Source organism: Pipistrellus kuhlii, unplaced genomic scaffold, assembly GCF_014108245.1.
Source record: "Pipistrellus kuhlii isolate mPipKuh1 unplaced genomic scaffold, mPipKuh1.p scaffold_m20_p_4, whole genome shotgun sequence".
In the NCBI taxonomy this organism is placed as follows: Eukaryota; Metazoa; Chordata; class Mammalia; order Chiroptera; family Vespertilionidae; genus Pipistrellus; species Pipistrellus kuhlii.
The window spans coordinates 52,670,222-52,695,547 of NW_023425540.1; the positions used below are offsets into that span (position 1 = coordinate 52,670,222).

Sequence of the window (25,326 nt, forward strand, 5' to 3'; positions counted from 1 at the left end):
CTAATATATACTTTAGAAACACTCTTGCACACATGTGCCAGAGAGATACTTTTAAGAATGTTTAAAGCAATGTTGTTCTAATAGGAAAAGCTTTGAAGCAACTCAAATATACATTGATAGGAGAATGAATAAGTTACAGTATATTTATATGGTGAAAAATTCTATAGTAGTAAAAATGAACAAACTAGAGTTACATGCAACAAAATGGTTGGATCTTAGAAACATTATTCTTAGTGTTCATTGTATTTTTTAATACTGTTTAACTACATGTAAGTTACAAATGCAGCAGAAAATATAGTGTCAGCTACACGGTGTTGGTAAATATCTGTGGATTAAAACAAATTATTTTTGTCTAAGATGGAAATAGATGCTAAAGGATTGTATTATAAAAATGAGAATAATTTAGTTTTTATGCTGATGGACATATTTTGTTTTCAGATTGGCAGTAGAAGTAGTGTTTATTCCCCAGAAAGCAATGTGCGAAAAACGGGCTCATATATATATGAAGAGTTTATGCCCACAGATGGTACTGATGTTAAGGTAGGTTGATTAAAGTATATTTTAATTTTGTATTTAGAGTTTACCAGTGATATCAGAAAATAGAACACCCTTTAATTAGCAATGTCTAGTCTTTATCTGTTTTGTACTGTGAAAGCCTTTGGAAGTCTGAAGGCTATGACCCTTTTAAAAAATAAATTTTATAGAATATGTTTTTAAATGCTTAAAATAAAACATATAAGGTTAAAAAAATGAGATAAATTTTGTTGAAATATAGTTATCAAAATATTTAAAAACCAACCTTGTGATATAATAATATGTATTCTTCTTTAAAAGGACATTAAGTAATAAAATATAGTGGGTGTAATAGCCATCACTGATCAGCGTAAATGATGTTTTAAGATATGCAACAACTGTAATGTGTTATAAAAATGTGTGATTTCTGCTGGCAAAGAATCAAGTATAGACAAGTCTTAATTGCTTTACTTTTTGTCAGTCTGTCTAACTAGAGTGTTCTTTCTTAAATCTGATCATGAACCTCCTTTTAAAAATTATCTTGTGGATCCTCATTGACCTCAGGATAATTATCTGGTTCATAAAACTGGCATACAAGATATTTATTTCATAGTTTGTCTGCTGTCGGTCCTATGAACCTTATTTCTTAGGGTATAAACCAGGCCAAATAACTTACTCTTACCTGAGTACCTTGTGCTATTTCATGCTTCTGCCCTCAATCTGTGTTTATTACCTTTGCTTAGAATGCCTTTCCCTCTCTTGTCTGCCTTCAAATTTATGCTCTCCCTCACCTTCCCCATTTTTTAAATCATCTTTTGGCAGTTACTTCTATAATGTTTTGTTTTTGTGTTTGTTTGTTTTTTGTGTTTTGTTTTGTTTTTTGTTATTTGTATCTTTCTTTGTTAAACTAAAAAATTTTAAGAAAAATTACATGATTTACATCCCCTTATTCCCTCATAATGCTCAGTATAATTTTTTTCTAGGGAATTGAACTTCAATTTACCAGTTTTGCCATATAATTAAATTATTTATAACCTCTCCAACATATTAAAAAATTTGACATGTAAGTAGAAAGATGTGTGAAAGGCTATCTAGAGACAAATATTTTATATATTTTAATAAAATATATACTTTGACATTCATGAAAGGTTTATACAGTGGGTCCAGATTATGCCCATGCTGAAGCTCGAAAATCTCCAGCACTTGATGGCAAGGTGGAACGAGACAGTGAAGGAAAAGAAGTAAGATACCCTGTTATTCTCAATGCACGAGAAAAATTAATTGCTTGGAAAGTCTGTCTTGCATTTAAGGTAAGATGTTATACAGCCCATATAGACCTATGTAAAAGGATTTTTTTTTTTTTTTTTAATAACTTATTTGGGCTTATAATTGGAGAATAAGCTGAGAAAATAAAAGTGGTATATCTGAACAATTTATGTACTCTTCAAGGGATTCTTGTAGTGCCAAAATATAAAAATACATAATAAGTAAAGACCTTTGCTTTTCTGTATTCTTTCTATATTACATAAAAGGGAACTTTGTCAATTTATTCAGAAATTAAAATTATGAAGAAAAATCAAAACAAAACACTAGAGTTAACCAGTGTTTAGGGTTGTTATTTAACATACTAAAAAAAAAACAAAACAAACACAAACAAACAGGTTGTAAATGTTATTTACTCATAGAATTGATAAACAATTTTTGTTGTTGTCGAGTAGCAAAGGTCCTCAGTATTTTTCTAACCTTGACAACCAATCTATTAGCCTATTATATCTAATAAAGTATGTTCATGAAAGCAATACAAATATATGTCTTAAAACTTTTTACTTCCAATATTTGACTATATCTCTCAATCTATATTGTTAGGTATTTACTACTGTTAATGTTTTTGTTGTTATTATTATTATGTTAATGGAAGTATACTTTTATTATTCTTTTTATATTTTTTACTAATCCTCACCCTAGGATATTTTTCCTTTGATTTCTTTAGAGTGAGGAAATAGAGGGGAAGAGATAGAGAGACACATAGATGTGAGAGAGACACATCAATTGGTTGCCTCCCACTTATGCCCAACCATGTGCCCTTTAGTCCATGGGCTGATGTGCTATCCACTGAGCCAAACCAGCTAGGATGTACTAAATCTACTATGAAGATTTAGATAGAAGTTTTAAAACTTGTGTCTAATAACTTCTAAAGCTACATTTTTGAAGACTTGCCTTGGAAATATAATTTAAAGATGAGTGTGTATTGGATAGTAAACGAGAAGTAAATTCTTTATTAATGATTTGAGGTCTCTTTTATGGAAGGAATATTAGCCTATAAATATGTTTTACTAACTATGTTTAAATCGTTTTAACTTGTAATACTAAGATTTCAAAGCCATGATTACATCACATTATGCTAATATGTGATGCTTTGAATATAAAATAGAAGATAGGAAAATTCCTAGAGCTTGAACAGGAAATACATAACTTTCAACTGTTTTGTTCTCCCAAATAAAATAAATTTATTTTTGATACTCACAAATATGTGATTGTTAGGGTTTGAAAGATTCATAGGGATAATTTGACTTTTCCTTTGTGATATTTCTTCAAAATAGTTTTTTTTTTTTCTTGGTTTTTTTTTGGATTAAAGTGATGTCATTCCTACTAGCACAAAATTTATCAAAGCTTATATATGTTTTTATTTTTGTTTTTTAAAGAAATGTTTCTTGAGAACTGGATTAAAAAATATATTTTTTTGTCTCTTTAGTCCCTTAAACATTATTGTTCTACATCTACTTTATAATAATGATTATATGGCATGTGTTATATATTTTCAGGGTACTGAAGTTACAAATAAGTAATACCATTTTTTTTTACTTATTATAAAGTAAACTAGTAAACAATAATACACTTTTTGGCATTTATATAATTTGATGTATTCTAACAAGCCTGGGAATTTGTGAATATTAATTCAAATGGGACTTTTTATAATTTATTTTAAATAGCAAACAGTTTGTGGCTTTGATTTATTGCGAGCCAATGGACAGTCCTATGTCTGTGATGTCAATGGCTTCAGTTTTGTGAAAAATTCCATGAAGTATTATGATGATTGTGCAAAAATACTTGGGTATGAATTTTTTTCTTTATATTTCTTCTTCTTTACCTTTATTACAGCTAATTGATACTAGTTATACAGAAACTAAATAATTATCAACATCAAATGATTAGGATTTTGTTAGCACTGTAAAAATCACTGTTCATAAAATGACAACCCCGAAGACTATGCCAAATCATGACTTATAATTTGTTATCAAAGATAGATTAATTTATGACCAGTGTAGATAAAGGCTTAAAGGCTTCTTCATAGATTTAGAAATGCTATGGTTTCATTCTTTTATGTGGCACAAAATTGACATTCATGAAGTAAATAACCAGAGTGAACTAGAAATATTTGGAATTGAGGATTGTTTTGAATAATACTACTTTTTAAAAAGTATGTTACTTAAAGATCTTACGAGATTATCAACTGAATGTAAGAGAAATTATTGCTTACAGAAATGCCATCTTTATATTCTTTAACCTGTTTTCTTATACCCTGATTTAAAAGACTTACAAAACAAGAGCTATCTCTAAATCATTTTAAAGTATATATGACAAAGCCATAAGAAACTTACACTTTAAAATGTATTTTCATAATTGGAATCAGCTTTTATTGTATATTTCAAAGGTTTATGAATTTATCCTTAAAGTGAAATTTGGGAGCTTACTAAATTTTAGCACAAATGCTAAACTAAAACAAAACCAAAATATTTTTTAATTACTTAAACATGTTTGTTAACTCTTTTAATAATGTGATAGAATTTGTTAAAAACGGGCAGTGTTATTTAAAATAGTTTATTTGAGACCTATACATCAGTAAGAATTGATTAGTGACCATACAGAAGAGATCATCTTTGGTTTTAGAACCTTTGTAAAGTAGATCTGATACAGTTGTAGTGAATTATTTGAATATAATGTGACTTACATTTTTAAAACTAAGGTATATAAGTAAATACTTTTAAATTTATGGCATCCCATTAGTGTGTTCTGATACACCAGTTTAGAACTGTTTGTCTAATTTTTCTTGAAACCCAGGATTGATTCTCTGGGTTACTTATGTGCAGTTGTTACAATAATCACTAGATAGTTAGACTTTAGCTCCTATGATTTTCTATTTTTTGTCTTAAAATGAAGTACTTTTTATTTTATTTATTTATTTATTTATTTATTTATTTATTTATTTATTTATTTTTACTTTTCTCAAAGCAATATTGTGATGAGAGAGCTTGCTCCACAATTTCATATCCCCTGGTCAATACCCTTAGAAGCTGAAGATATCCCAATTGTACCAACTACATCTGGAACTATGTAAGTTTGAATATTTTCATTTAGAAATTCCTTGGGTTTTCCCCAGTGGTCTGTGCTATTGCAATAAAGATTAAATTTCTGAATGATTATTAGATATTTTATTTGCTATATTTTCATTTGGTCCACTTTGCAGATGGAGCAATAGATTACATGCTTTTACAGGGGTTCTCTTGAAATAAAATCCCCCAAAACGCAGAATAATTGTAGAACTGTTTAATTAAACCATAAAAATAAAAGACTTGACAACAGATGTATTACTTAAACTTTTATAATTAGTGGTCATGCAACTTTGGAATGCTTAGCATATAGAGAAAAAATGTAAAGTTATATTTTAAGTTAATTGAACGAATATTGCCAAAGTGTTTCATAACATTCTAGTTAAAATTACTGCTTGAAACTTACCTATGACTCAGGTGAATTGACCATATTGTTCACATTCACAGCTTAGAGACTTACATTAACATATTAAACATTCTCAGAAGTCCTGGGAAGGAGGATGACAAAAGTATTTAATTTTGTTTTTAAACCCATATTTCCAAACTTACTTAACACAAATTGAGAATTTCTTTTGTTTTAATTTTAGGATGGAACTTAGATGTGTCATAGCTGTTATTCGTCATGGGGATCGAACACCAAAACAAAAAATGAAAATGGAAGTGAGGCATCAAAAGTATGTTTTAAGGGGGATAATTTAATACTTAGAAGATAATTTATTATTTTTGATAGATGATTAGCTATTTATTACTATATCATATAGAAAAACTGTTTACTACTACTTATTGGCATTAATATTTAAACCTATGGTTGCAAACAGAATCCATTTAAAATAATTGTATATATCTGAAAATTATTGTGGCAGTATCCATAAATGACCTCAGTCTCACCTAGTTTTTATTTATTGCTGTAAATATGTTCTATTCAATATTTAATCTTGGTTTATTATTCTCTTATATTGCTCTCTGATAGTCATTACCCTCCCAAACTTCTAGAAGAAAATTACTAGGATAAAAGTTTGTTTTTTTCTATTTAGTATTTGACATGGGATACCTGAGCCATTAAATATATACTGAAACATATTTTTAAAGTATATATGTGTGTGTTGTGACTTCAGAGAACATATATTTCAGATATTTTGTTTTATAATCATATAAAAAATCATGTTTTTATCATCAGAAACTTTTTCATGTAATTCAATGATTATTAGTTTGATATGGGTTAGGGAAATATAAAAAGTATATTAATCCCTGAAACCGGTTTGGCTCAGTGGATAGAGCAAAGGCCTACAGACTGAAAGGTCCCAGGTTCAATTCCAGTCAAGGGCACGTATCCTCGTTGCGGGCACATCCCCAGTAGGAGGTGTGCAAGAGGCAGCTGATCAATGTTTCTCTCTCATCGATGTTTCTGACTCTCTATCCCTCTCTCTTCCTCTCTGTAAAAAATCAATAAAATATATATATTTTTTAAAAAGTATATCAATCAATGTAAAGAAACAACATGGTATAGTGAAGAAGGGAAAGAGGACACAGTATTTGAAATTCAAAGAGCCTGAGTCCCATATCTATGTTTTGTTATCATTATAGTTCTATGTCTATTATTTATTATAATTGATTTAAGTATATGGTGAAAATATTAATTATTGCAAATAACTAATAGTGCTCTATCTTTTTTATAAGATTTTTTGATCTTTTTGAAAAGTGTGATGGATATAAATCTGGGAAATTAAAACTCAAAAAGCCAAAACAATTACAGGCAAGTGCATTTGATTTCTTGTTGAATTTTAAGTTGTTAATGGGAAAGTTATATTAAAATGTAATTCTTAATTTATTTTACAGGAAGTGCTGGATATTGCACGGCAACTTCTTACGGAACTGGGGCAAAATAATGATTCTGACATTGAAGAAAACAAGTCAAAACTTGAACAACTTAAGACTGTGTTAGAGATGTGAGTATCTTTGAACCCCTTAATTTTCATGATGACTTGTAATGTTCTTTTGAAAATATGTGTGACTTTCCTTGTTAATGTCCTTCAGCTCGATATTTTTAATGTTTATCACTGTAGCAGAGGAGAAATTATTGAAAGCCTATGGAGATTTTTATTCTCACCAGTGAGAAAATAGATGTTATATTGAAGTTTATTGTTTTAGTTTTAATTTTAATGAGAAGATGAAAAGAGGACATCAAATTTGGATCTTCTATGAAGTACTACTTAGTATGAAGTTCACTTTGCTGACTTAACAACATATTTAGCGCTGTTTCAAAATATAGTAATTTTGAACTATGTTTTAGTCGAATAAAATAGGTACTACCAGTATTTCTATTATAAACTTTACAATTTTGACCACTTACAATCTTATTTCATTTATTTATTTATTTATTTATTTATTTATTCAATTATTTCCTTTGTTTTGTTAAGACACATACATTTATGTTTTAATATATGTCTATACTTTGCCATCTCTTCAAAATCATCTAAATTTTGTAGAGAAACATTTTTGTATTATTATTATTTTTTTAATCCTCACCAGATTACATTGTCTTGGTTTTGGAGAGGAGGAAAGGAGAGAGAGAGAGAAAGAGAGAGGAAAAGGAGAGAAGAGAGAAACATTCATGAGTTTCATGAGTTGCCTCCTGAAAGCTGCAAGTGTCCCAACTGGGCCAGAAGCAAACCTGCAACTTAGATATGTGCCCTGACTGGGAATCAAATCCTCAACCTTTTAGGGTACTGGAGGATGCTCCTACCAACTGAGCCACACCTGCCATGGCTTCATTTTCATTTTTAAGGTGCTAGAATGACTACTTTTGTAACAGATTTTCTTCTAGGATATTTTGAAGCATTCAACAAGGTCATTACAAATAGAGGAGGCAATAAATGTAAGGCTTAGTTTTTTCTAGAGATAGATTAGTTTTTTTCCAGGAGGTAATATTGAACACTTACTGAATATTGTTCATTCTGCTTGTCATTTTATTTTTCAGGTATGGCCACTTTTCTGGAATAAATCGTAAGGTGCAATTAACCTATCTCCCTCATGGTTGTCCTAAAACATCTAGTGAAGAGGAAGGTGTGTCATTCTTAATGCCTATTGTGTTTTAATTATATGTAAGGATTGGTTTGCTTTTTAGTGGTATTTTGTTAACTGCTTTCTATCTAAAATGTAGATTTTATCCTTTAACTAAAGTGTAGATTTTATTATATTGGAAACTTCATAGAACTTCTCTTTTACTCTGGAGTTGTTTCAGAAAACTTATTTATTTATAACTAAGTGGTATTTAATGAGCCTCTCCCTCTATTGGTAGAAGAGGTCAAACTATTCAGGATGAAAGCTCAAAAAGTATGAAAAGAGTATTTAAAAAAAAATACACAATCAATGTGTTTGAAAATAGATATTTTTCTCCAGAATGAGCATTTAAATATGATTAATCTATTCAGAGCAGTCAGCTCAAAGTTCATATACTAATTTACCTTTCAAAAGAAAAATAGAGGTTAGGAAAGTCATTTTATGGAGAAACGCAGATGTCCAATAATATAATCCTATCTAATAAAGAGGGAATATACAAATTGACTATCACACCATCACAAAGATGGTAGCACCCATAGCCACAAGATGGCAGCACCCAGCTCCCTTAGCCCCGACAGAGTTCCCCAGTCCTTTCAGCTCCACTGAGGGCAGGTGGCAGGCATGCAGTGGCCAGACCCACCCTCAGCTTCCCAGCCACCCAGAGCAGTCCCGAGGTGCAGGGAAGCCTCATATGGCAGCTCCCCAGCTGCCCAAGACCCCCAAGGCTCAGATATCCAGGACCAGCCGAAGCTTGTGCTGCTGGCAGTAGGAGCAGCAGAGGTATGATGGGGGCATCACCTTTTCCTGATTGCCGGGTTGCCTCCCATCCCTGAGGGTGCCCCAACTGTGAGAAGGGGCAGGCCAGACAGGGACCCCCCCCCAAACAGTGCATGATTTTTCATGCACTGGGCCTCTAATATGATAATTACTCTTGCTTATCACATTGGGAAAGTATTTTCTTATTTTATTCTTTTCTCAAATTGATAATAAATAATGCTGATGAGAATGTAGTATGGCAGGATTTCAGTCTACTGGTAGTATAAATTGACGTAACTCTTTGAATAGTAATATGTCAATATCTTTATATTAGGCACTTCAAAAAATATTCATATGTTTTAACCTTAATTCTACTTACATGAGTTTATCCCAAGGAAATAATTGAATATTCAGGGGAAGATTGACCTGTTAGAACTTTCAAAATGGCATTATTTATACTACAAAAGTTGAAATAATGATTATCATACATGCAAACAGAACTTAGACTATGCTGATCTTTATATATTTACCAGAGGCCCGAAGCACAAAATTTGTGCAAGAGTAGACCTTCCTTCCCCTGGCTACCGGCACTGGCTTCCTGCTGGTAGGTACCCGGGACTTGGGCTTCCCTCGCAGCCCCGGGTTCATCTGGAAGGACTCATTTGGAAGAACATCTGGTCTAATTAGCATATTATGCTTTTATTTTTATAGACTAGAGGCCCTGTGCACGAAATTCGTGCACTGGGAGGGCTGTCCCTCAGCCCAGCCTACACTGTCTTCAATATGGGACCCTCTGGGGGGTTTCCGACTGCCAGTTTAGGTCCAATCCCAAACCAGCAATCGGACATCCCTCTCACAATCTGGGATTGCAAGCCCCCAATCATTCGCCTGCCTGCCTGCCTAGTGCCCCTACTACGTCTGCCTGCCAGCCTAATCACCCCCTAACCACTCCCCTGCCAGCCTGATTAATGACTAACTGCTCCCCTGCTGGCTCAATTGCCCCCAACTGCCCTCCCCTGCAGGCTGTGTCACCCCCAATTTTGCTCCCCTGCAGACCTGGTCACCCCTAACTGCCCTCTGCTGGCCTAATTGCCCACAACTGCCCTCCCTTACCAGCCATCTTGTGATCACATGGGGGTGGCCATCTTATGTGAGGGCATAATGGTCAATTTGCATATTACCTCTATGTTACATAGGATTTTAAAAATTTGATGTGTTGTCTTCTTATTGTACTGATGGCTAATAGCAATAAGCTTAATGTCTTTTATCTTAATCTTTATGATAAATATACATTCCACAAATAACTAAATTAAAAGTCAGTTAATTAAATGTTCTTCCATAAATTAATATTCATGTGCATGGTAAAGCACAAAGAACTATTAACTAGCCCTAGGGGAAAGGTGATTTTCTATCATTTCTAATGAATCATCAAGTTCTTTAGCACTTACATTGCTTGTTTTTAAAATATCTTTGTTTTTGTAGCATAACACAGAACTTAGGACATAATAAAGGGCAGATCAAAATTAGTATAGAAATTACTCACTTATAGTACCTCCTCTAAGTCTGAGAAAATACTTGCTCTGGGACATATAGAGATTCCACAATTTCAAATTTTATTTTACTTACTTTTAAATTACTCTTGACATACAGTATTACATTAGTTTCAGATGTACAAAACAACAATTAAACATTTCACAAGTCTTAACTTTAAAAGCTGCTCTTGGCTACATTTTTTTTTGTATATCTCACCTATAAATTTCAATTATAATTAATTTTAGGCTCTGTCATTTCACATCTTCCTAAAAATTATGCAAATCACTGATTCCTAATCATAGAAAAGGGATATATCTTCTTCACTACAGCTCTTGATATAAAGACAAGATCTGGATCCCATCATCAAGGAGCTCTTAATCTAGCCTGTGTAGCACAATTACATACATTGCCATTATACCACTATGAGAGCAGTGAGGGAGAAGCAATACTTCCTTTCAGAAAACTTGGAAAGAGCCTTATCCCAAAGTATGGATGAGATTTTGAGATTTTTAATAGGTGGAATAAGAGATATTTCTGTCAGAAGCCTACTAAGAGAGGTGTGTTTAAGGTACAAAATAATACCTTAGCGCCACAAAGAAAAATTAATCTTGAAACATGTGTTTAAAATAAACAAATTTGACATTTGCTTTATCCACTCACATGTATCCTAGACAGCCGAAGAGAAGAACCATCCTTACTTTTGGTTCTAAAATGGGGAGGAGAACTAACTCCTGCAGGCAGGGTCCAGGCTGAAGAACTTGGAAGAGCTTTCAGGTGTATGTATCCTGGAGGTCAAGGTAAATCTTGGAGTTTCTCTAATTTGGTTAAATTTATACATTATGTTTTCATATCTTTATGTACTTTGAGATATTAAATGTTTATAGAAATAAAGTGAAATAAAAATATAGCTTAAGTGATTTGAGGATTTATTTTCAGGAGATTATGCAGGATTTCCTGGTTGTGGATTACTTAGATTGCATAGTACCTACCGACATGACCTCAAAATATATGCCTCTGATGAAGGACGAGTGCAGATGACTGCAGCTGCTTTTGCCAAGGTATAAGTCAATGTTTTTAGAATTACTGGAATTTTTACCTAATATTTTTATCTGATATTTTAGTAAATATTTTTACTAAGACAGTGTTGAATTTTCAAATCTGAAACTTTCAACTAAAGCCCTGAAATGACAGTGACAAATTATATTAGAAATAAAATTTATTGTAAATAGTTTATACTTTATAAAATTCAGCGGGTAACAAAATAATTGTGATATTTTCTATTGTTTTATATAATAATTTTAAAAACTGTGTTGGTTTTATTTAATATGTTTAGGGGCTATTGGCACTGGAGGGAGAGCTTACACCCATCCTTGTTCAGATGGTAAAAAGTGCTAACATGAATGGACTTCTGGACAGTGATAGCGACTCTTTGAGCAGTTGTCAGCAACGTGTGAAAGCAAGACTTCATGAAATACTTCAGAAGGACAGAGATTTTACTACTGAAGATTATGAGAAGGTGGGTCTTAACAAACTCTTTTACATGTGAAATATTATACAGACAGAAAAGTACAAAAACATACACTTAGCCTTTATTGTATTGTATCATATAATCATTACCATTCAAATAGAGAAATAGAACATTTCAACAACTGTAGCCTCTGTTTACCTATCCTGATTGCAACTTCTATCCTGGCTTTTTATGTTGCTCTTTTTCATAATCATATCACTGGATAAATCTGCATCTCTAATTATTATTGTCTTAGTAGGTTGGGCTCTTTTTTAAGCTTCAAATTATAGAATATGTTTTCTTTTATGTGTGGCTTCTTTTACTCAACATTGTATGTGAAATGCACATGTATTTTTGAGGATTTTAATAGTTAATAATCATCTATCTCTATGTAGTAGTTTATTTCAGATGTTGGAGAACTTTCTCTGTAAAATACCAGGTAGTAGATATTTTAGGCTTTGAAGTTTACATTTGGTCTTTTGTTGCATAATCTTTTTTTTTTTTTTTTTTTTTTTTTTTTTAAACCACCTTTGAAAAATGGACAAACCATTCTTAGTTAGTGGGCTGTGTCAATGGCCACATTTGCCCTGCAGGCCTTAGTTTTATCCCGTGTTCTATTATTGTTATAGTCTTAGGCTATTTGATTAATAATACTATGACTATCCTTGTTGGGTCCTGTTGCATATGAGTATATGTCTTTCTTGGATCTATTCTAGGAGTAGAATTGTAACCCACAATATGCTTATGTATCAGTAGACAATGGCCAACTGTTTTCCAAAGTCATTGTCCCAATTACACTCCCATCAAAGTTCCTTGAGAATTGTCATTGTTCTACATAGTCTCTGTTCATGTCATTCTCAAATTAATCAATTTTGACCATTCTGAAAATAGATGTATAGTAGTACTTCATAGAATAATCCTCTTTCCTGAGGACTTCTCTTCAAGCCTTTTTCTTCTACTACTTGTCTGTGTTTTTCTATTTGAGTGGTAGAAGTTCTTTATATATTTCAGGTATGAGCTCCTTTTTATATCTATATACTACCACTTATTCTGAGCCTTTATTATATCTTTTGATAAACAGAAATTCCTATTTTTCATGAATTTCAAGTTCAATTTTTTCCATGTTATTAAATGCATATAAATTTAGAGTAGATATATTTCAATCAGTACTTTTTGCCTCAAAGTTTACTTTGTTTGAGATTAATATAGCTACAACAGTCATTTTTCTCTTATTTGGTGTTTGCATAGTATATCAGATTACTTTTAATCTTTCTGAAACTGTATTTCTTAGGTATCTCTCTTAAAATCTGCATATACCGTATTTTCCGGCGTATAAGACGACCCCCTAATTTTACAGTTAAAACATAGGTTTAGGCCTATATTCGCCGTATAAGACTACCCCCCACTTCAAAGAAAAGACTTACTTTGCCGTCAAGATCTGCAGGTAATTTTTGTGCAATTTTGGTCTTTTGCCCCCGATTTTTGGTTGACTTTTTTTTCGTTTCAAAAGTCGTCTTATACGCTGGAAAATACGGGTAGTTGTTTTTTAAATAATTCTTATGAGAATTTTGTTTTATTCTCTTGTTGGAATTGATACTTTATTTATTTTTCTTAGTTTGACATTTTTGTTTCATTTTACTATTTGTGTTGCTATTACCCCAGAGATAGCAGTAGGCTTCTATGACTTCTAAAAGTTGAAGGTTTACATCATGCTTTTATTCTCTTCCTGGACAATGCAAGGACCCTAAAGAGTGCTTTTCAAAGTTTAAATTGCATAAGAATTGTCTGGGGCCTTGTTAAAAAAATGCAGATTCTGATTCATCATATCTGGAGTGGGGAATGGAATTTTGCACTTTTAATAAGCTTCCAATTCATGCCAATACTATTATATTAGTCCTTAAACTATATAGCAATAAGGCCCCAAATCATTGTAACATTTGCTCAGCTAGCAATTTACATGATACAATAAATACAATGTTGTTTATTTTTATTCTGTATATTTTAAACCCCACAATGTGTTATTTTTGTTACTCTTTTATAAAAGCAATATTTATTTAGATTTACCTATGAATTGACTCTTTAATTACCTTTTTTTCTTTCTGTTTGGAGAGCAATATAGTCATTCTGTTAGTATCACTTTATTGATGGTGAATTCTTTTTTCTTCGCTTAAAGATGTTTTTATTTCAACTTTCCTCTTAAGATATTTTTTTCCTGAGTATAGAATTCTAGGATAGCACTTACTTTTTTTTATTGCTTTGAAGATGTTGTTTTACTATCTAATAGCTTCCAGTGTTTATCTTGAGAAGTTAGTTGTTGATCTTATTATTTCACCTTTGAAGATAATTTTTAAAAATAACTCGTTTTGGCATAGTTTAATCTTTGGTTTTCAGCAGTTTTTCTAATTTATGTCTAGCTGTAAATTACTTTTTAATTTTTCCTTCTAATAGTTTTTAATAGGATTTTTGCGTTTTCGGCTTTAGTTTTAAGAAGTTTTTGTTTTGTTTTGTTTTGTTTTCCTTATTACTTTCTTCTGGATCTCCAAACATGTGCTTGCTATAACTTTGTCTTATCCTTTCTTTGGATTTTTTTTCATCCTTTTTTCTCTGTGATTTATTCTGGATAATATCTTCTAACCAGTTTCTAATTTACTATATTTATCTCTGGCTGTATCTAATGTACTTATAAAGTCAGCCAGTATATTTTTTAATTTCAGAATTTCTGTTAGCTTCTTTTTTAAGTATAATATTTTCATTTTTTGATAATATGCAATTCTTTGATAATTTTCAATGTTTTCTTATATCTTGATCATAGAAAGTCTCTTTTTTTATATTTTGATAATTTTATTACTTAGAGTCCCTAGTTCTATTTCTGTTGTTTATTCTCCTGATTGACATTCATGATGTCCTGTTTTCTTGTGTGCCTGAATACATTTAATTATGGTTGAATACTTTGTGGAAATAAATAGAATATTACCATCTTCCAATAAGATTTTTTATTTGTCTTGCTATATACCTTTGACCTGAACCTGATCTGCATTTTGTTGGTGGATTAGTTTGCTTCTGATTCACTCTCACTTTCTGAGGCAGAGTTTATCAGTGTTCTACCTTTGGAAATTCTGGACTTCACTTTTGCTCCCTTAGCCTAGAGCAGTGGTCAGCAAACTCTTTAGACAACAGAGCCAAATATCAACAGTACAACAATTGAAATGTCTTTTGAGAGCCACATTTTTTAAACTTAAACTATATAGGTAGGTACATTGTTATTAACTTGATTAGGGTACTCCTAAGCTGACCTTTGCCTAAAACTCAAGGGGCCAAAGAGCCTCATGTGGCTCTCGAGCTGCGGTTTGCCGACCACTGGCCTAGTAGGACTATTAAAGCTCTACTCCACTTCTCTGCTGTCTATTCAAGATCAACAATTGTCTCCAGTTCAGAAACAGCCTTAAATGCCACATTCACTCTCTGTATGAGTTATGGTTCTATAATTCTTTATTATATTATTAGAGTCCCGGCACACAAATTTTGTGCATGGGGAATGACCTTAGGGGATGTCCGGGACACCTCACTCCTTAACACCCGCCTGCTTGCTGCTCCTTGGCGCTGCCGTGGAGGCAGGAGAGGCTCCCACCACCACTGCTGTGCTCACCAGCAGTGAGCCCCGTTTCTGGCTGAGCAGCGCTCCCCCTGTGGGAGCACACTGACCACCAGGGGGCAGCTACTGCATTGAGCGTCTGCCCCCAGTGATCATTGTGCATCGTAGCGACCGGTCATTCTGGGTGTTTTGCCGTAATGGTCGCTTAGGCTTGCTTGTATTATATAGATTATCAGATACCTCAAAACAGAAGTATACAAGTTCTTTGCCCAAAATTTTTATGTATTTACAGTGGTTAGATTAAGCTGAACTACTAGTTCATCATAATGAGAAGTAGAACTCTACTTTACACTTTTTATTATTTGTAGAAACTTACTCATTTGATGGAGTTAAGTAACTTGCCAAGCTAAGTATAAAAACTAGAATTTGAAACTATGTTGTTATTAATGGCTTTTGTTGACTTGTAAAAAATCTTATCACAAAGGAATGGTGTTTAAGAGCACCAGCTCTCTAGCCAGACTACCTGTTTTTTTATCCCACTCTTCACACACCAATGGTTGATCTTGGGCTTACCCTCTACATACCTCAACTGGAAGAAAAAATTATTATAATGAGAGAGCCTTAGGGTTATTACATGTAAATCTGTGTCAAATTGTTAGAACAACATTTGTTCATATTGAGTCAACAAATTGTTAACGTAAGTTAGAATAAAATGACATTGTAAGTTGTAGTACTGCTGCCATATTTTCTCTGAAGATGATCCCAAGCTAAGGTTTTTTTAACATGAAATTCTGAGGTTTTTGCTTCATTTTTAATCTTATTACTATATGATGTGGCCATTTTAATTTGTGGTATGGAATTATTCTTCAGTTTTGTATATTGTTATCTTGGACAGTTGTACACAAACAGATGTAAAATATATATACTTTATCCATTTGTAGCTTACTCCATCTGGAAGCATTTCTCTTACTAAATCAATGCACTTAATTAAAAATCCTGTGAAGACCTGTGACAAAGTGTATTCTTTGATACAAAGTTTGACTTCTCAAATCAGACATCGCATGGAAGATCCCAAATCATCAGGTAAATATGTTTTTCTTAGAGCATAACACAAATAAAAATTGCTATTTGGTTACTATAAACATTTTAAAATAAGGTGCACTAATCTTAAAAAATAAAACTTCTCGTACTACATGTAGGTGTGAGTTAATATATATCCAGCAAAAGAATAAATAGCTAAGTTTTAGTTGCTTTTCCCCCCTGCCTTGATAGCATGAAAAAAAAAAAAGTTCTTATTTGGTTCATTCTGCAGCATTGCCAAATAGCTAAGTAGCAAATAGACAGCATAAAAAGCAAGAGCAAACAATAAGAAGGTGACCCAGTTCTGAGACTAGCTTGGTTAATAACTTGGACAACCTTGTAATCTTGGATTACTTACTAGTAAAAGTAGGTCTTTGAATTATTTAATCTGTACGGTTTCTTTCTGTAATAACTGTCTACTCTCTTAGTTATGTGAATCTAATAAAATAAATGATAATATTAAAAAAGTTAAAATTTAGAATTGAAAATTTATTAGCTTCAAAGAGTTTTGTATATAATTCTTCTGTTTCTTACTATTGATATGTGTACCATATGGAAAGGTCTTTATAAACCCGAGTTTTAACCTATATATACACCTTTATTCAAGTTTATAAAATATATGGTTGTTAATAGCTTATGGCTATGGTAACATTTCCTAGCTCCTTAATAATTTTATCTTTGACATTCAAAAAAATTGCTAATTATCAATCTTTTAGTATATTCTTAATTTGACTTTTAACTTTAATATTTTTAAAATGTCATGTTGTTTTAGATATCCAGCTTTACCATAGTGAGACATTAGAGCTTATGCTACGTAGATGGTCCAAGCTGGAGAAAGACTTTAAAACAAAGAATGGAAGATATGACATTAGCAAAATCCCTGACATATATGACTGTATAAAATACGATGTCCAGCATAACTGTTCCTTGAAGTTAGAAGACACAATGGAATTATATGGTCTTTCAAAGGCATTAGCAGATATTGTTATCCCTCAGGTAAGTAATTCCTAAGAATTAATTTTCTTAGTATTGTATAGATCCTTTACAAATGTCTTCTCAGTAGATAAAAGATAGCTGATTTTCATGTTCATTTAAAACCCACAACTTCAAAAGGGAAACTAAGTAATTATGAATTTATATTTTGAACCTTTTATTTATTATATGAAATTATTATTTGATTTTTTAATAGTTTGTTTGTAATAATTTGTTTTAAAAAATCTTTATTATTGAGAGTATTACAGTTGTCCCCTTTTTTGCCCCTATTGTCCCCTTCCCCTGGTTCCTATCCCATCCCAGGTCCTCACCACCCTATTGTTTGTGTCCATAGGTAATGCATATATGCATATAAGATCTTTGGTTCTATTTTATTCACAGTTTATTTTGTTCTTTAGGTTCATTTTTCATTTATGTTGAATTATAGAATCAATTGTTGATAGATACGTATTTTTTGCCATTTTAAAAAATATATATTTTATTGATATTTTACAGAGAGGAAGGGAGAGAGATAGTTAGAAACATGGAAGAGAGAGTCATCGATCAGCTGCCTCTTGCACATCTCCTACTGGGGATGTGCCTGCAACCAAGGTACATGCCCTTGACCAGAATCGAACCCAGGACCCTTCAGTCTTCAGGCTAATGCTCTCTCCACTAAGCCAAACTGGTTTCGGCTGTTCATATTTTTAATCCTTTTTCTTCCTTCCTTACCTCCTTCTTCCTCTTCCTCTTCCTCTTCTTAAATAATACCCTTCAAACATTTCATGTAATGAACTCCTTTAGCTTTTTCTTTTCTGTGAATCTCTTTATCTGACCTTCAATTCTGGATGACCGCTTTGTAGTGACTTTTTAAAAATTAAGCATTGATACTCCTAAAGAACAATAATACACTAACAAATAAGACAACTAAAAACAATGGAATAAATTACTTAAATGTTTATTAGGCAGCTATTGTACATCTACCAGTCTTTTTTTTTTTTTTTTTTTTTTTTAATAAGTTTTTATTGTTCATATTATTACAAATGTTCCTTTCCCCCCACCCACCATTGCTCTCCTCCACCAGGTTCCCATCCCACCCTCTGCCCTTTCCCCTCTCCCCATGTCTCTTCCCACGCCCTCCTCTCCCCTTTTCCCCAAGAATCGTCAGTTCACTCCCCTTCCATACCTCTGATTCTATTATATTCAACAGTTAATATTGTTCATCAGATATTTTAATTTCCTTGGTTTTTAGATTCACTTGTTGATAGTTATGTATTTGTTGTTCATAATTTTTATCTTTGTTTACTTTCTCTTCTGAAAGAACCCCCTTCAGCAATTCATATAATTCTGGTTTGGTGGTGATGAACTCCTTTAGCTTTTTTTTATTAGTGAAGCTCTTTATCTGGCCTTCGATTCTGAGTGATAGCTTTGCTGGGTAGATTATTTTTGGCTGTAGGTTCTTGCTATTCATCACCTTGAATATTTCTTGCCATTCCCTTCTGGCCTGCATGGTTTCTGTTGAGAAGTCAGCTGACAATCGTATAGGTGCTCCTTTGTAGGTTACTACCTTCTTTGCTCTTGCTTCTTTTAATATTCTCTCTTTGTCTTTTGCTCTTGGAATTTTAATAATGATGTGTCTCGGTGTGGTCCTCTTTGGATTCCTTTTGTTTGGAGTTCTGTGCGCTTCCAGGACTTGTAAGTCTAATTCTTTCACCAGGTAGGGGAAGTTTTCTGTCACTATTTCTTTCAGTATGTTTTCCATATCTTGCTCTCTCTCATCTTCTGGGACCCCCATAATTCTGATGTTGGTTCGCTTGAAGTTGTCCCAGAGGTTTCTTACATTATCTTCAATTTTCTGGATTCTCTTGCCTTCTAGCTTCTGTGGAGGAGTGTCTTCTGGCTCTTTATGTTCCAAATCTTTGACTTGATTCTTGCGATCTTCCCTTCTGTTTTTAGGACTCAGTAAAACATTTTTTATTTCAGACAATGTATTCTTTATTTCTTGTTGATCCCTTATCATTTCTTGTTGACTCCTTATTAATTCTAGTTGATCTCTTTTCATATCCTCGTAGCCCTTATCCATCTTTTCTAAGAAATTCTTGAAAAAACTTATAAGCGTAGATTTGAACTCTATATCCAGACGCTTTTTGTCCTCCATTTCTTTCGTTTGTGATCTATTTTGTTGTCGCATTTCGCAGTTACAGATGGGACGGGGTTTCAGGGTGGAGCCTGCAGCTTTGGCTTCTGTCAGCCCCGCCCTATGCGGGTCCTTCAGTGCTCGCTGCTGCCAGCGCCTCTGAGAGAAAGGTGCCCTCGATTTTCGCCTGCTGCCAAACAGTCTATGCTCTCCCACAATGAGCCCGGTATTGGGGTTCAGTTCAGTTGGAAATGGAGTTGGAGGTGGCGTTCAGAGCAGTCTGGAGCCCCAGTCTCCTTCCCGTCAGGGCAATCCCCCGGCACAGCGGACCGTCCCTTCTCTGCGCAGTGTGCGCGCCTCCGGGACCTCCTTTCGCCTCTCCCCGGGGTTCCGCCTTACAGCCCGGCTCCCTATGGCTGAGCCTGAGTCCCCGGGGTCTGGCCCAGAACCGGGGTTCAGAGCAGTTGGGGGCCCAGCACAGTCGGAGCTTTTCTCTCCTTTCCGCTCAGGAACGCCCGCCAGGCACTTGGCCTCCCTCCTCTCCGGCTCCGTCCTCTCCGCGCGCCGTGTGTCTCCGTACCTTGGGCTTTTCCAGCTCCTCCGCGCCTCCTTCTGGTTTTCTCCTTGCTTCTCGCTGTAGAATTTCCAGTCAGTCAACCTTCCTGTAGTTCTGGGCAATGTCCGTTTTATATTTTAGTTGTATTTTATTGAAATTGTTGTGTGCGGCTGCGGCTAGGTGTTCACCTGGGCGCAGCCATCTTGGATCCGTCTCATCTACCAGTCTTATACTGTGGAGATGTGTGTGGAGTGAAAGAAAAAGGTAGCTGTGGCCCTACATAAATTTTAAAATTCTTTATGGGAAAATATTTTGAAAATATATTTAGAGGTCAAGATGTAAATAGTTATTGGGAGAGGTGTTCATTGGTCTTTTTATTATAGGAAAATAAAGTAGTCAGAATTTAAATAACTAAAATGCAATTAAGCAGAGAATCAGATTGCTAATAAAGAGGTAAGTGATAAGACAAGGTAAAAGATATCTTAAAAGAAAATAGTTCTGGATGCCCTTTTGGCATCTCCATTACTAAATGATTATTTGTGTATTATACCAGGGAGATTGGACTAGATCAGACATTTCAATGTGAATCACAGTTAAAAGAATGAAATACATGAAAAGTACAAAGATTATGAACAAATGTAGCCTCCTTTAAAGCTGTAAAAATTGTTAAAATATTACTCTTCTGCTAATATTTACAGAAACTCCAGGAAAAACCTAAAAACTTTGAAAAATTAGGAATTCAGCCAAAACCGGTTTGGCTCAGTGGACAGAGCCTCTGCCTGCGGACTGAAAGGTCCCGGGTTGGATTGCGGACAAGGGCATGTACCTTGGTTGCGAGCACATCCCCAGTAGGGGGTTTGCAAGAGGCAGCTGATTGATGTTCCTCTCTCATCGATGTTTCTAGCTTTCTATCCCTCTCTCTCCCTCTCTGTAAAAAAAAAAACCTCAATAAAATATATTTTAAAAAAAGAAAAAAGGAAAACTAGGAATTTAGGCAGTATGCAACTTACCTGTGGTTATTTGTGTAAATATTAGAGATTAACTAATTCTTCCAGCATGAAAGAGCAACTATTTATTTGTTTGGTTAGATATATCATATAAACAGTTTTTATATTATATGAATCAGTTATTTGAGGGGGTCCCTCAGCCCCGCCTGAACCCTCTCCAATCTGCAGGTATAATTTTTCTCTTAAATTTATAGATGTAACAAATGTTCTTTGTAAAAATAGAACCAGGAAAAGCATACTGTTTTACAACATAACCCCCCTCCCCCCCCCCCCCGCCCCTTCACTTAGCATTAAGAACTTTTCATATCAGTACAGCCCTCCTGTAGCTCCCCTTGATGCCCCTCATAGCTTGCTGCCCCGCCTACTCTCCACCGCCCCCTTGTAGTTTGCTGCCCTACCCTCCTGCAGATCCTTGATCCGGTTGTTACCCAGTCATTTTGGCTTATTCCTCTTTTATTATATAGGATGGTGGGATGCTGTGATGTAACAGTAACTTATTTAACCACTTCTCATATTTGGAAATCTGGATTTTTTTTTTCTCACTCTTTTTATACATATGTTTTTATCTCAAGACTATTCCTATAACTTTAGAAATCTTTTACCAGTTTTCTTCCAGATGAGCTATGTATGAGAGTATCTGTTTCCTCATGCCTTGATAACAATAAAAATTTCTGCTGGTAATTTTTAATTCCAGCATTTTCCTTTCATTAGCATGTACATAGACAATTGCATTTATAGCCCTTTTACATACCTAATTCACTGTCATCTATGTTGGCAAGATAATTGAATCAACCAAGCTTTAGTTTAAGGAAAATGACCCCAAGCAGTTCCATTATTGTGAGTCTTCCTTTTGTAATCAATCAACCTTTTCTTTATTAGACAGTCTCAATCATACTTATCTTTAACCATCTGGGAAGTACCTGATAGCAGGAAGTAGCCTTTAAATTCAGATATCCCCCTTGTACTTGGAGAGAGTTGTGCCTATTTCTTTCTCCTCTCTACTCTCCCTCTTTCCCTTTTCCGTTCTTGTCCACCTCACTTTCTGCCCTCTTCCTTTTCTCTCTTCTTATCCCATCTACACACACATCATGGATTTTTCTTTTCTCATATCATCGTTTTTTTATCTACCCCTTTGAACTAGTTTTTATTAGAGTTATTATTATAATTTATTTTTATTTATACCTCATATTACAATCTCTCATAAATTTATTTAACTTATAGTAATTATAGATATCATGAAATTTGGTAATTTTATGGCTTTTTTTTTTTTTTTTTTTTTTTTGCCCACCACTAATTAAAACTTTTAAAAGTATTGGCCAAAGGCTTTATATAATTTAACCTTTTTAATCTGACTTTTAAATAGATAAAAAATCTCAGTTTTAACATATTTTTTTTCATATGTTTATTGACTATTCTGTGCTTCAGTGTTCTTATTCTTAATCCATCAAAACCTAACCTAGCAATTGAGTTGGACTACAACCCATAAATATTACATTCATCCATTCATCATCTCTTCTTCAGAAATTATTAGGTTTTTTTTTCAGTCCTACCAAAAATTATTTCAATTATACTTAATAGTTTTGGGAATAGTATACTTAAAAAGCTACAGAAATGTAAACTAGAAGTTGTGTATCGTTTTTCTAAAAGGCTTATTACAATTTTTTCATTTAGCAGTGCATTTGTTAGAGGTCTTTGGCATTATACTTCTTTTTCTAATATCATATGTTTCTGTTCAGGAATATGGTATAACCAAAGCTGAAAAGCTGGAGATTGCCAAAGGCTACTGTACTCCTCTAGTTAGAAAAATTCGCTCAGACCTTCAGAGGACACAAGATGATGACACTGTAAATAAACTCCATCCTGTGTAAGAGACTGTACTGCTATTTAAATCTATAGTTATCTGTTTTGGTATACTTCAAATCTAGATTACTTTTTAATGTTCCTGTGAAGTAATTAGGAATGTGTCACTTGGCACACTGTGGAAATAAGGATTGCCTAGGTATTCCTAGTAGCTAACTTCCAACCAGGATTCTTTTTTCCTCCAAATTGGGTAAGAACTGAAGTGAAAAGGAAAAAGGAATATGTATCATTATTCACATAATTAAGCATGTACCCCATTCAGCAGCATAAACATGGTGAATTTTTTTAGTACTGTGACCTCTGTTATTTTTAGTAGAGGAGCTACAGTGAGCTGTCGGCAGTGAATTTGACTAATGTGAATTCTTCTTTGACTAATCTCAGTCCCAGTTTCAATTATTTTCATGTTAAAGGAATAGCTAATAAAATATTTTTCAATTGTGGTTGGAAGAGGGATAGATTTACTTATGGGGGTCTTTTACTTCTAGTAAGATTAAATTTTACAGAATAATTTTAATGCTTATTAAGTTTTGACTATATGGTTGTTTTACCATTGTCTGCTTTTAACTTTAGGTATTCCAGGGGTGTTCTGTCTCCTGAACGTCATGTCCGTACCAGATTATATTTCACCAGTGAAAGTCATGTACATTCTTTACTATCTATTCTTCGATATGGTGCCTTATGCAATGTAAGTAGAATAAGTTATTCCAGTCTACTTAACAAATGTTTCCTTGAATTTGTCATCAAATTACTAATGTCTATTTTTACTGTGTAATTTTTTAATTAAATCTTTATTGTTGAAAGTATTACATAAGTTCCTTCCTCTCCCCCCCCCCCCCACCACATTGACCCCTTCAAATAATGAAGATTTGGTATCTAGATTCTGAATCTATCTTATTATTTGGACTTGATAGATTAAGTTATTATCCAAGTTACTCCAAGGCTATTTCAAAGTTCTGTGCCTATCATATTTTCCAATTCATATGTCCTTTCCTCTTGTTTTGGGTCCTTCTTTGTTCCAACAAAGAATAGCAAAGTGGCATCCCTTGCAACATTGTAGGTTCGTGGAACTTTAACAAATGAAATAGTGAGTGAAAAAAACGTGGTCCTTAATTAGCAAGGCAAGAGCTAATATATTCACCAATAACAATGGAATTGTTTTTGGAGAGGAGGGATATGTCTCCTGTGTAGTCCCCTTTTAACCCTTTTGCACTTATTTAGAAGGTGGAAAGAATGTGCAGGACATAGGAACCAATAGAAGGCCTGTAGTTGGAACATAATAATGAGTGGTGGATAGATGGCAACAGGTAAGTTTGGAGAGCCAGTGCCTTGGATCACAAGGGGATTGGAAAGCCATTGAAATGTTTTAAGTAGGGGAAGTAAGTATAATTGATTTCTGGGTGAACAGTACATAGATGGGAGTAGATATAAGGAAATCAGGAAGTTACCGAAATGATCTAAAAAATGATACAGTTTGAATCAAGGTGGTGGCAGTTAGAATTAGAGCTTGTTGAGTAAATGTATTTGATGCACTTCTCAAAAACAAAAGCTGCATAACTCCATTCTTTAAAAATCTGTGCTCCCAAATAAAAGAAAAAACATTACATGTATTTATTAAAGGAAAAATTAAATGCTATACCAAATGAACTATAAATATTATCCCAACTCATATTGCCCATATAAGACCCTGTAACTAATGTACTTAAAACCTTGTTCAATATCTTCCCAGTTGAAAGTTTTGTTGTTTCAATGTGGCTTGGGTAAAATCTATTCCTCTATAATAGTTTTTTTAAAAAGTTTGGGAAATAAGATTAAGTAAGGTTTCAGGAAATACATATAATGAGCCTTAATTAAAGATAAATATCACATATCTCACTCATTTGTGAAATATAATGAACAACATAAACTGATGAACAAAAATAGAACCAGAGTCATAGAAGCATTGAACAGACTCTCTAACCTATGACCGAAGTTGGGGGTTAAGAGATCAACCAAAGGACTTGTATATATGCATATGAGCATAACCAATGGACACAGACAGGGGTGGGTAAGGGCATAGTACTGGGGGGGGTCGGAGGGGTCAGGAAGAGTTTAATGGGGGAGGGGGGATACTTGTGTAATACTTTAAACAATAAAGAATTTAAAAAATTTTTAAAAATGAACCATCTCATTAGAACAAGATATTCCTATTACCAAGAAAATTCCAAGGGATTTAGGAGCTCAAAGAGCAAATGTTAGAACAAAAGATGCTCTAAGTGTTCTTAGCACTTAGAAAATGACAAGAGCTTAGGAGCTCTGTTCCAGAAACTGGGGGGAAAGAAGGATATATGTATATTTTATTATTCCATAGATGTAATTTCCCATATAT

General features: G+C 33.6%; 1 protein-coding gene across 19 annotated transcripts in view; it reads left to right on the forward strand.

Annotated features, from left to right (window-relative positions):
• PPIP5K2 (diphosphoinositol pentakisphosphate kinase 2) overlaps positions 1 to 25,326 on the forward strand; it is a 63,271-nt gene that overhangs the window by 13,119 nt on the left and 24,826 nt on the right. For 15 of the 19 annotated variants that reach the window (XM_036410891.2, XM_036410894.2, XM_036410900.2 and 12 more), the window contains exons 7-21: positions 439 to 540; positions 1,662 to 1,823; positions 3,504 to 3,625; positions 4,804 to 4,905; positions 5,489 to 5,575; positions 6,579 to 6,654; positions 6,738 to 6,847; positions 7,879 to 7,964; positions 10,922 to 11,047; positions 11,187 to 11,308; positions 11,584 to 11,766; positions 16,291 to 16,432; positions 17,202 to 17,425; positions 22,838 to 22,965; positions 23,532 to 23,646. In XM_036410891.2, the coding sequence (XP_036266784.1) occupies positions 439 to 540; positions 1,662 to 1,823; positions 3,504 to 3,625; positions 4,804 to 4,905; positions 5,489 to 5,575; positions 6,579 to 6,654; positions 6,738 to 6,847; positions 7,879 to 7,964; positions 10,922 to 11,047; positions 11,187 to 11,308; positions 11,584 to 11,766; positions 16,291 to 16,432; positions 17,202 to 17,425; positions 22,838 to 22,965; positions 23,532 to 23,646 (1,887 nt within the window). The remainder of the gene's footprint in view (positions 1 to 438; positions 541 to 1,661; positions 1,824 to 3,503; positions 3,626 to 4,803; positions 4,906 to 5,488; positions 5,576 to 6,578; positions 6,655 to 6,737; positions 6,848 to 7,878; positions 7,965 to 10,921; positions 11,048 to 11,186; positions 11,309 to 11,583; positions 11,767 to 16,290; positions 16,433 to 17,201; positions 17,426 to 22,837; positions 22,966 to 23,531; positions 23,647 to 25,326) is intronic. The other 4 variants (XM_036410893.2, XM_036410896.2, XM_036410903.2 and 1 more) reach the window with 1 other exon arrangement.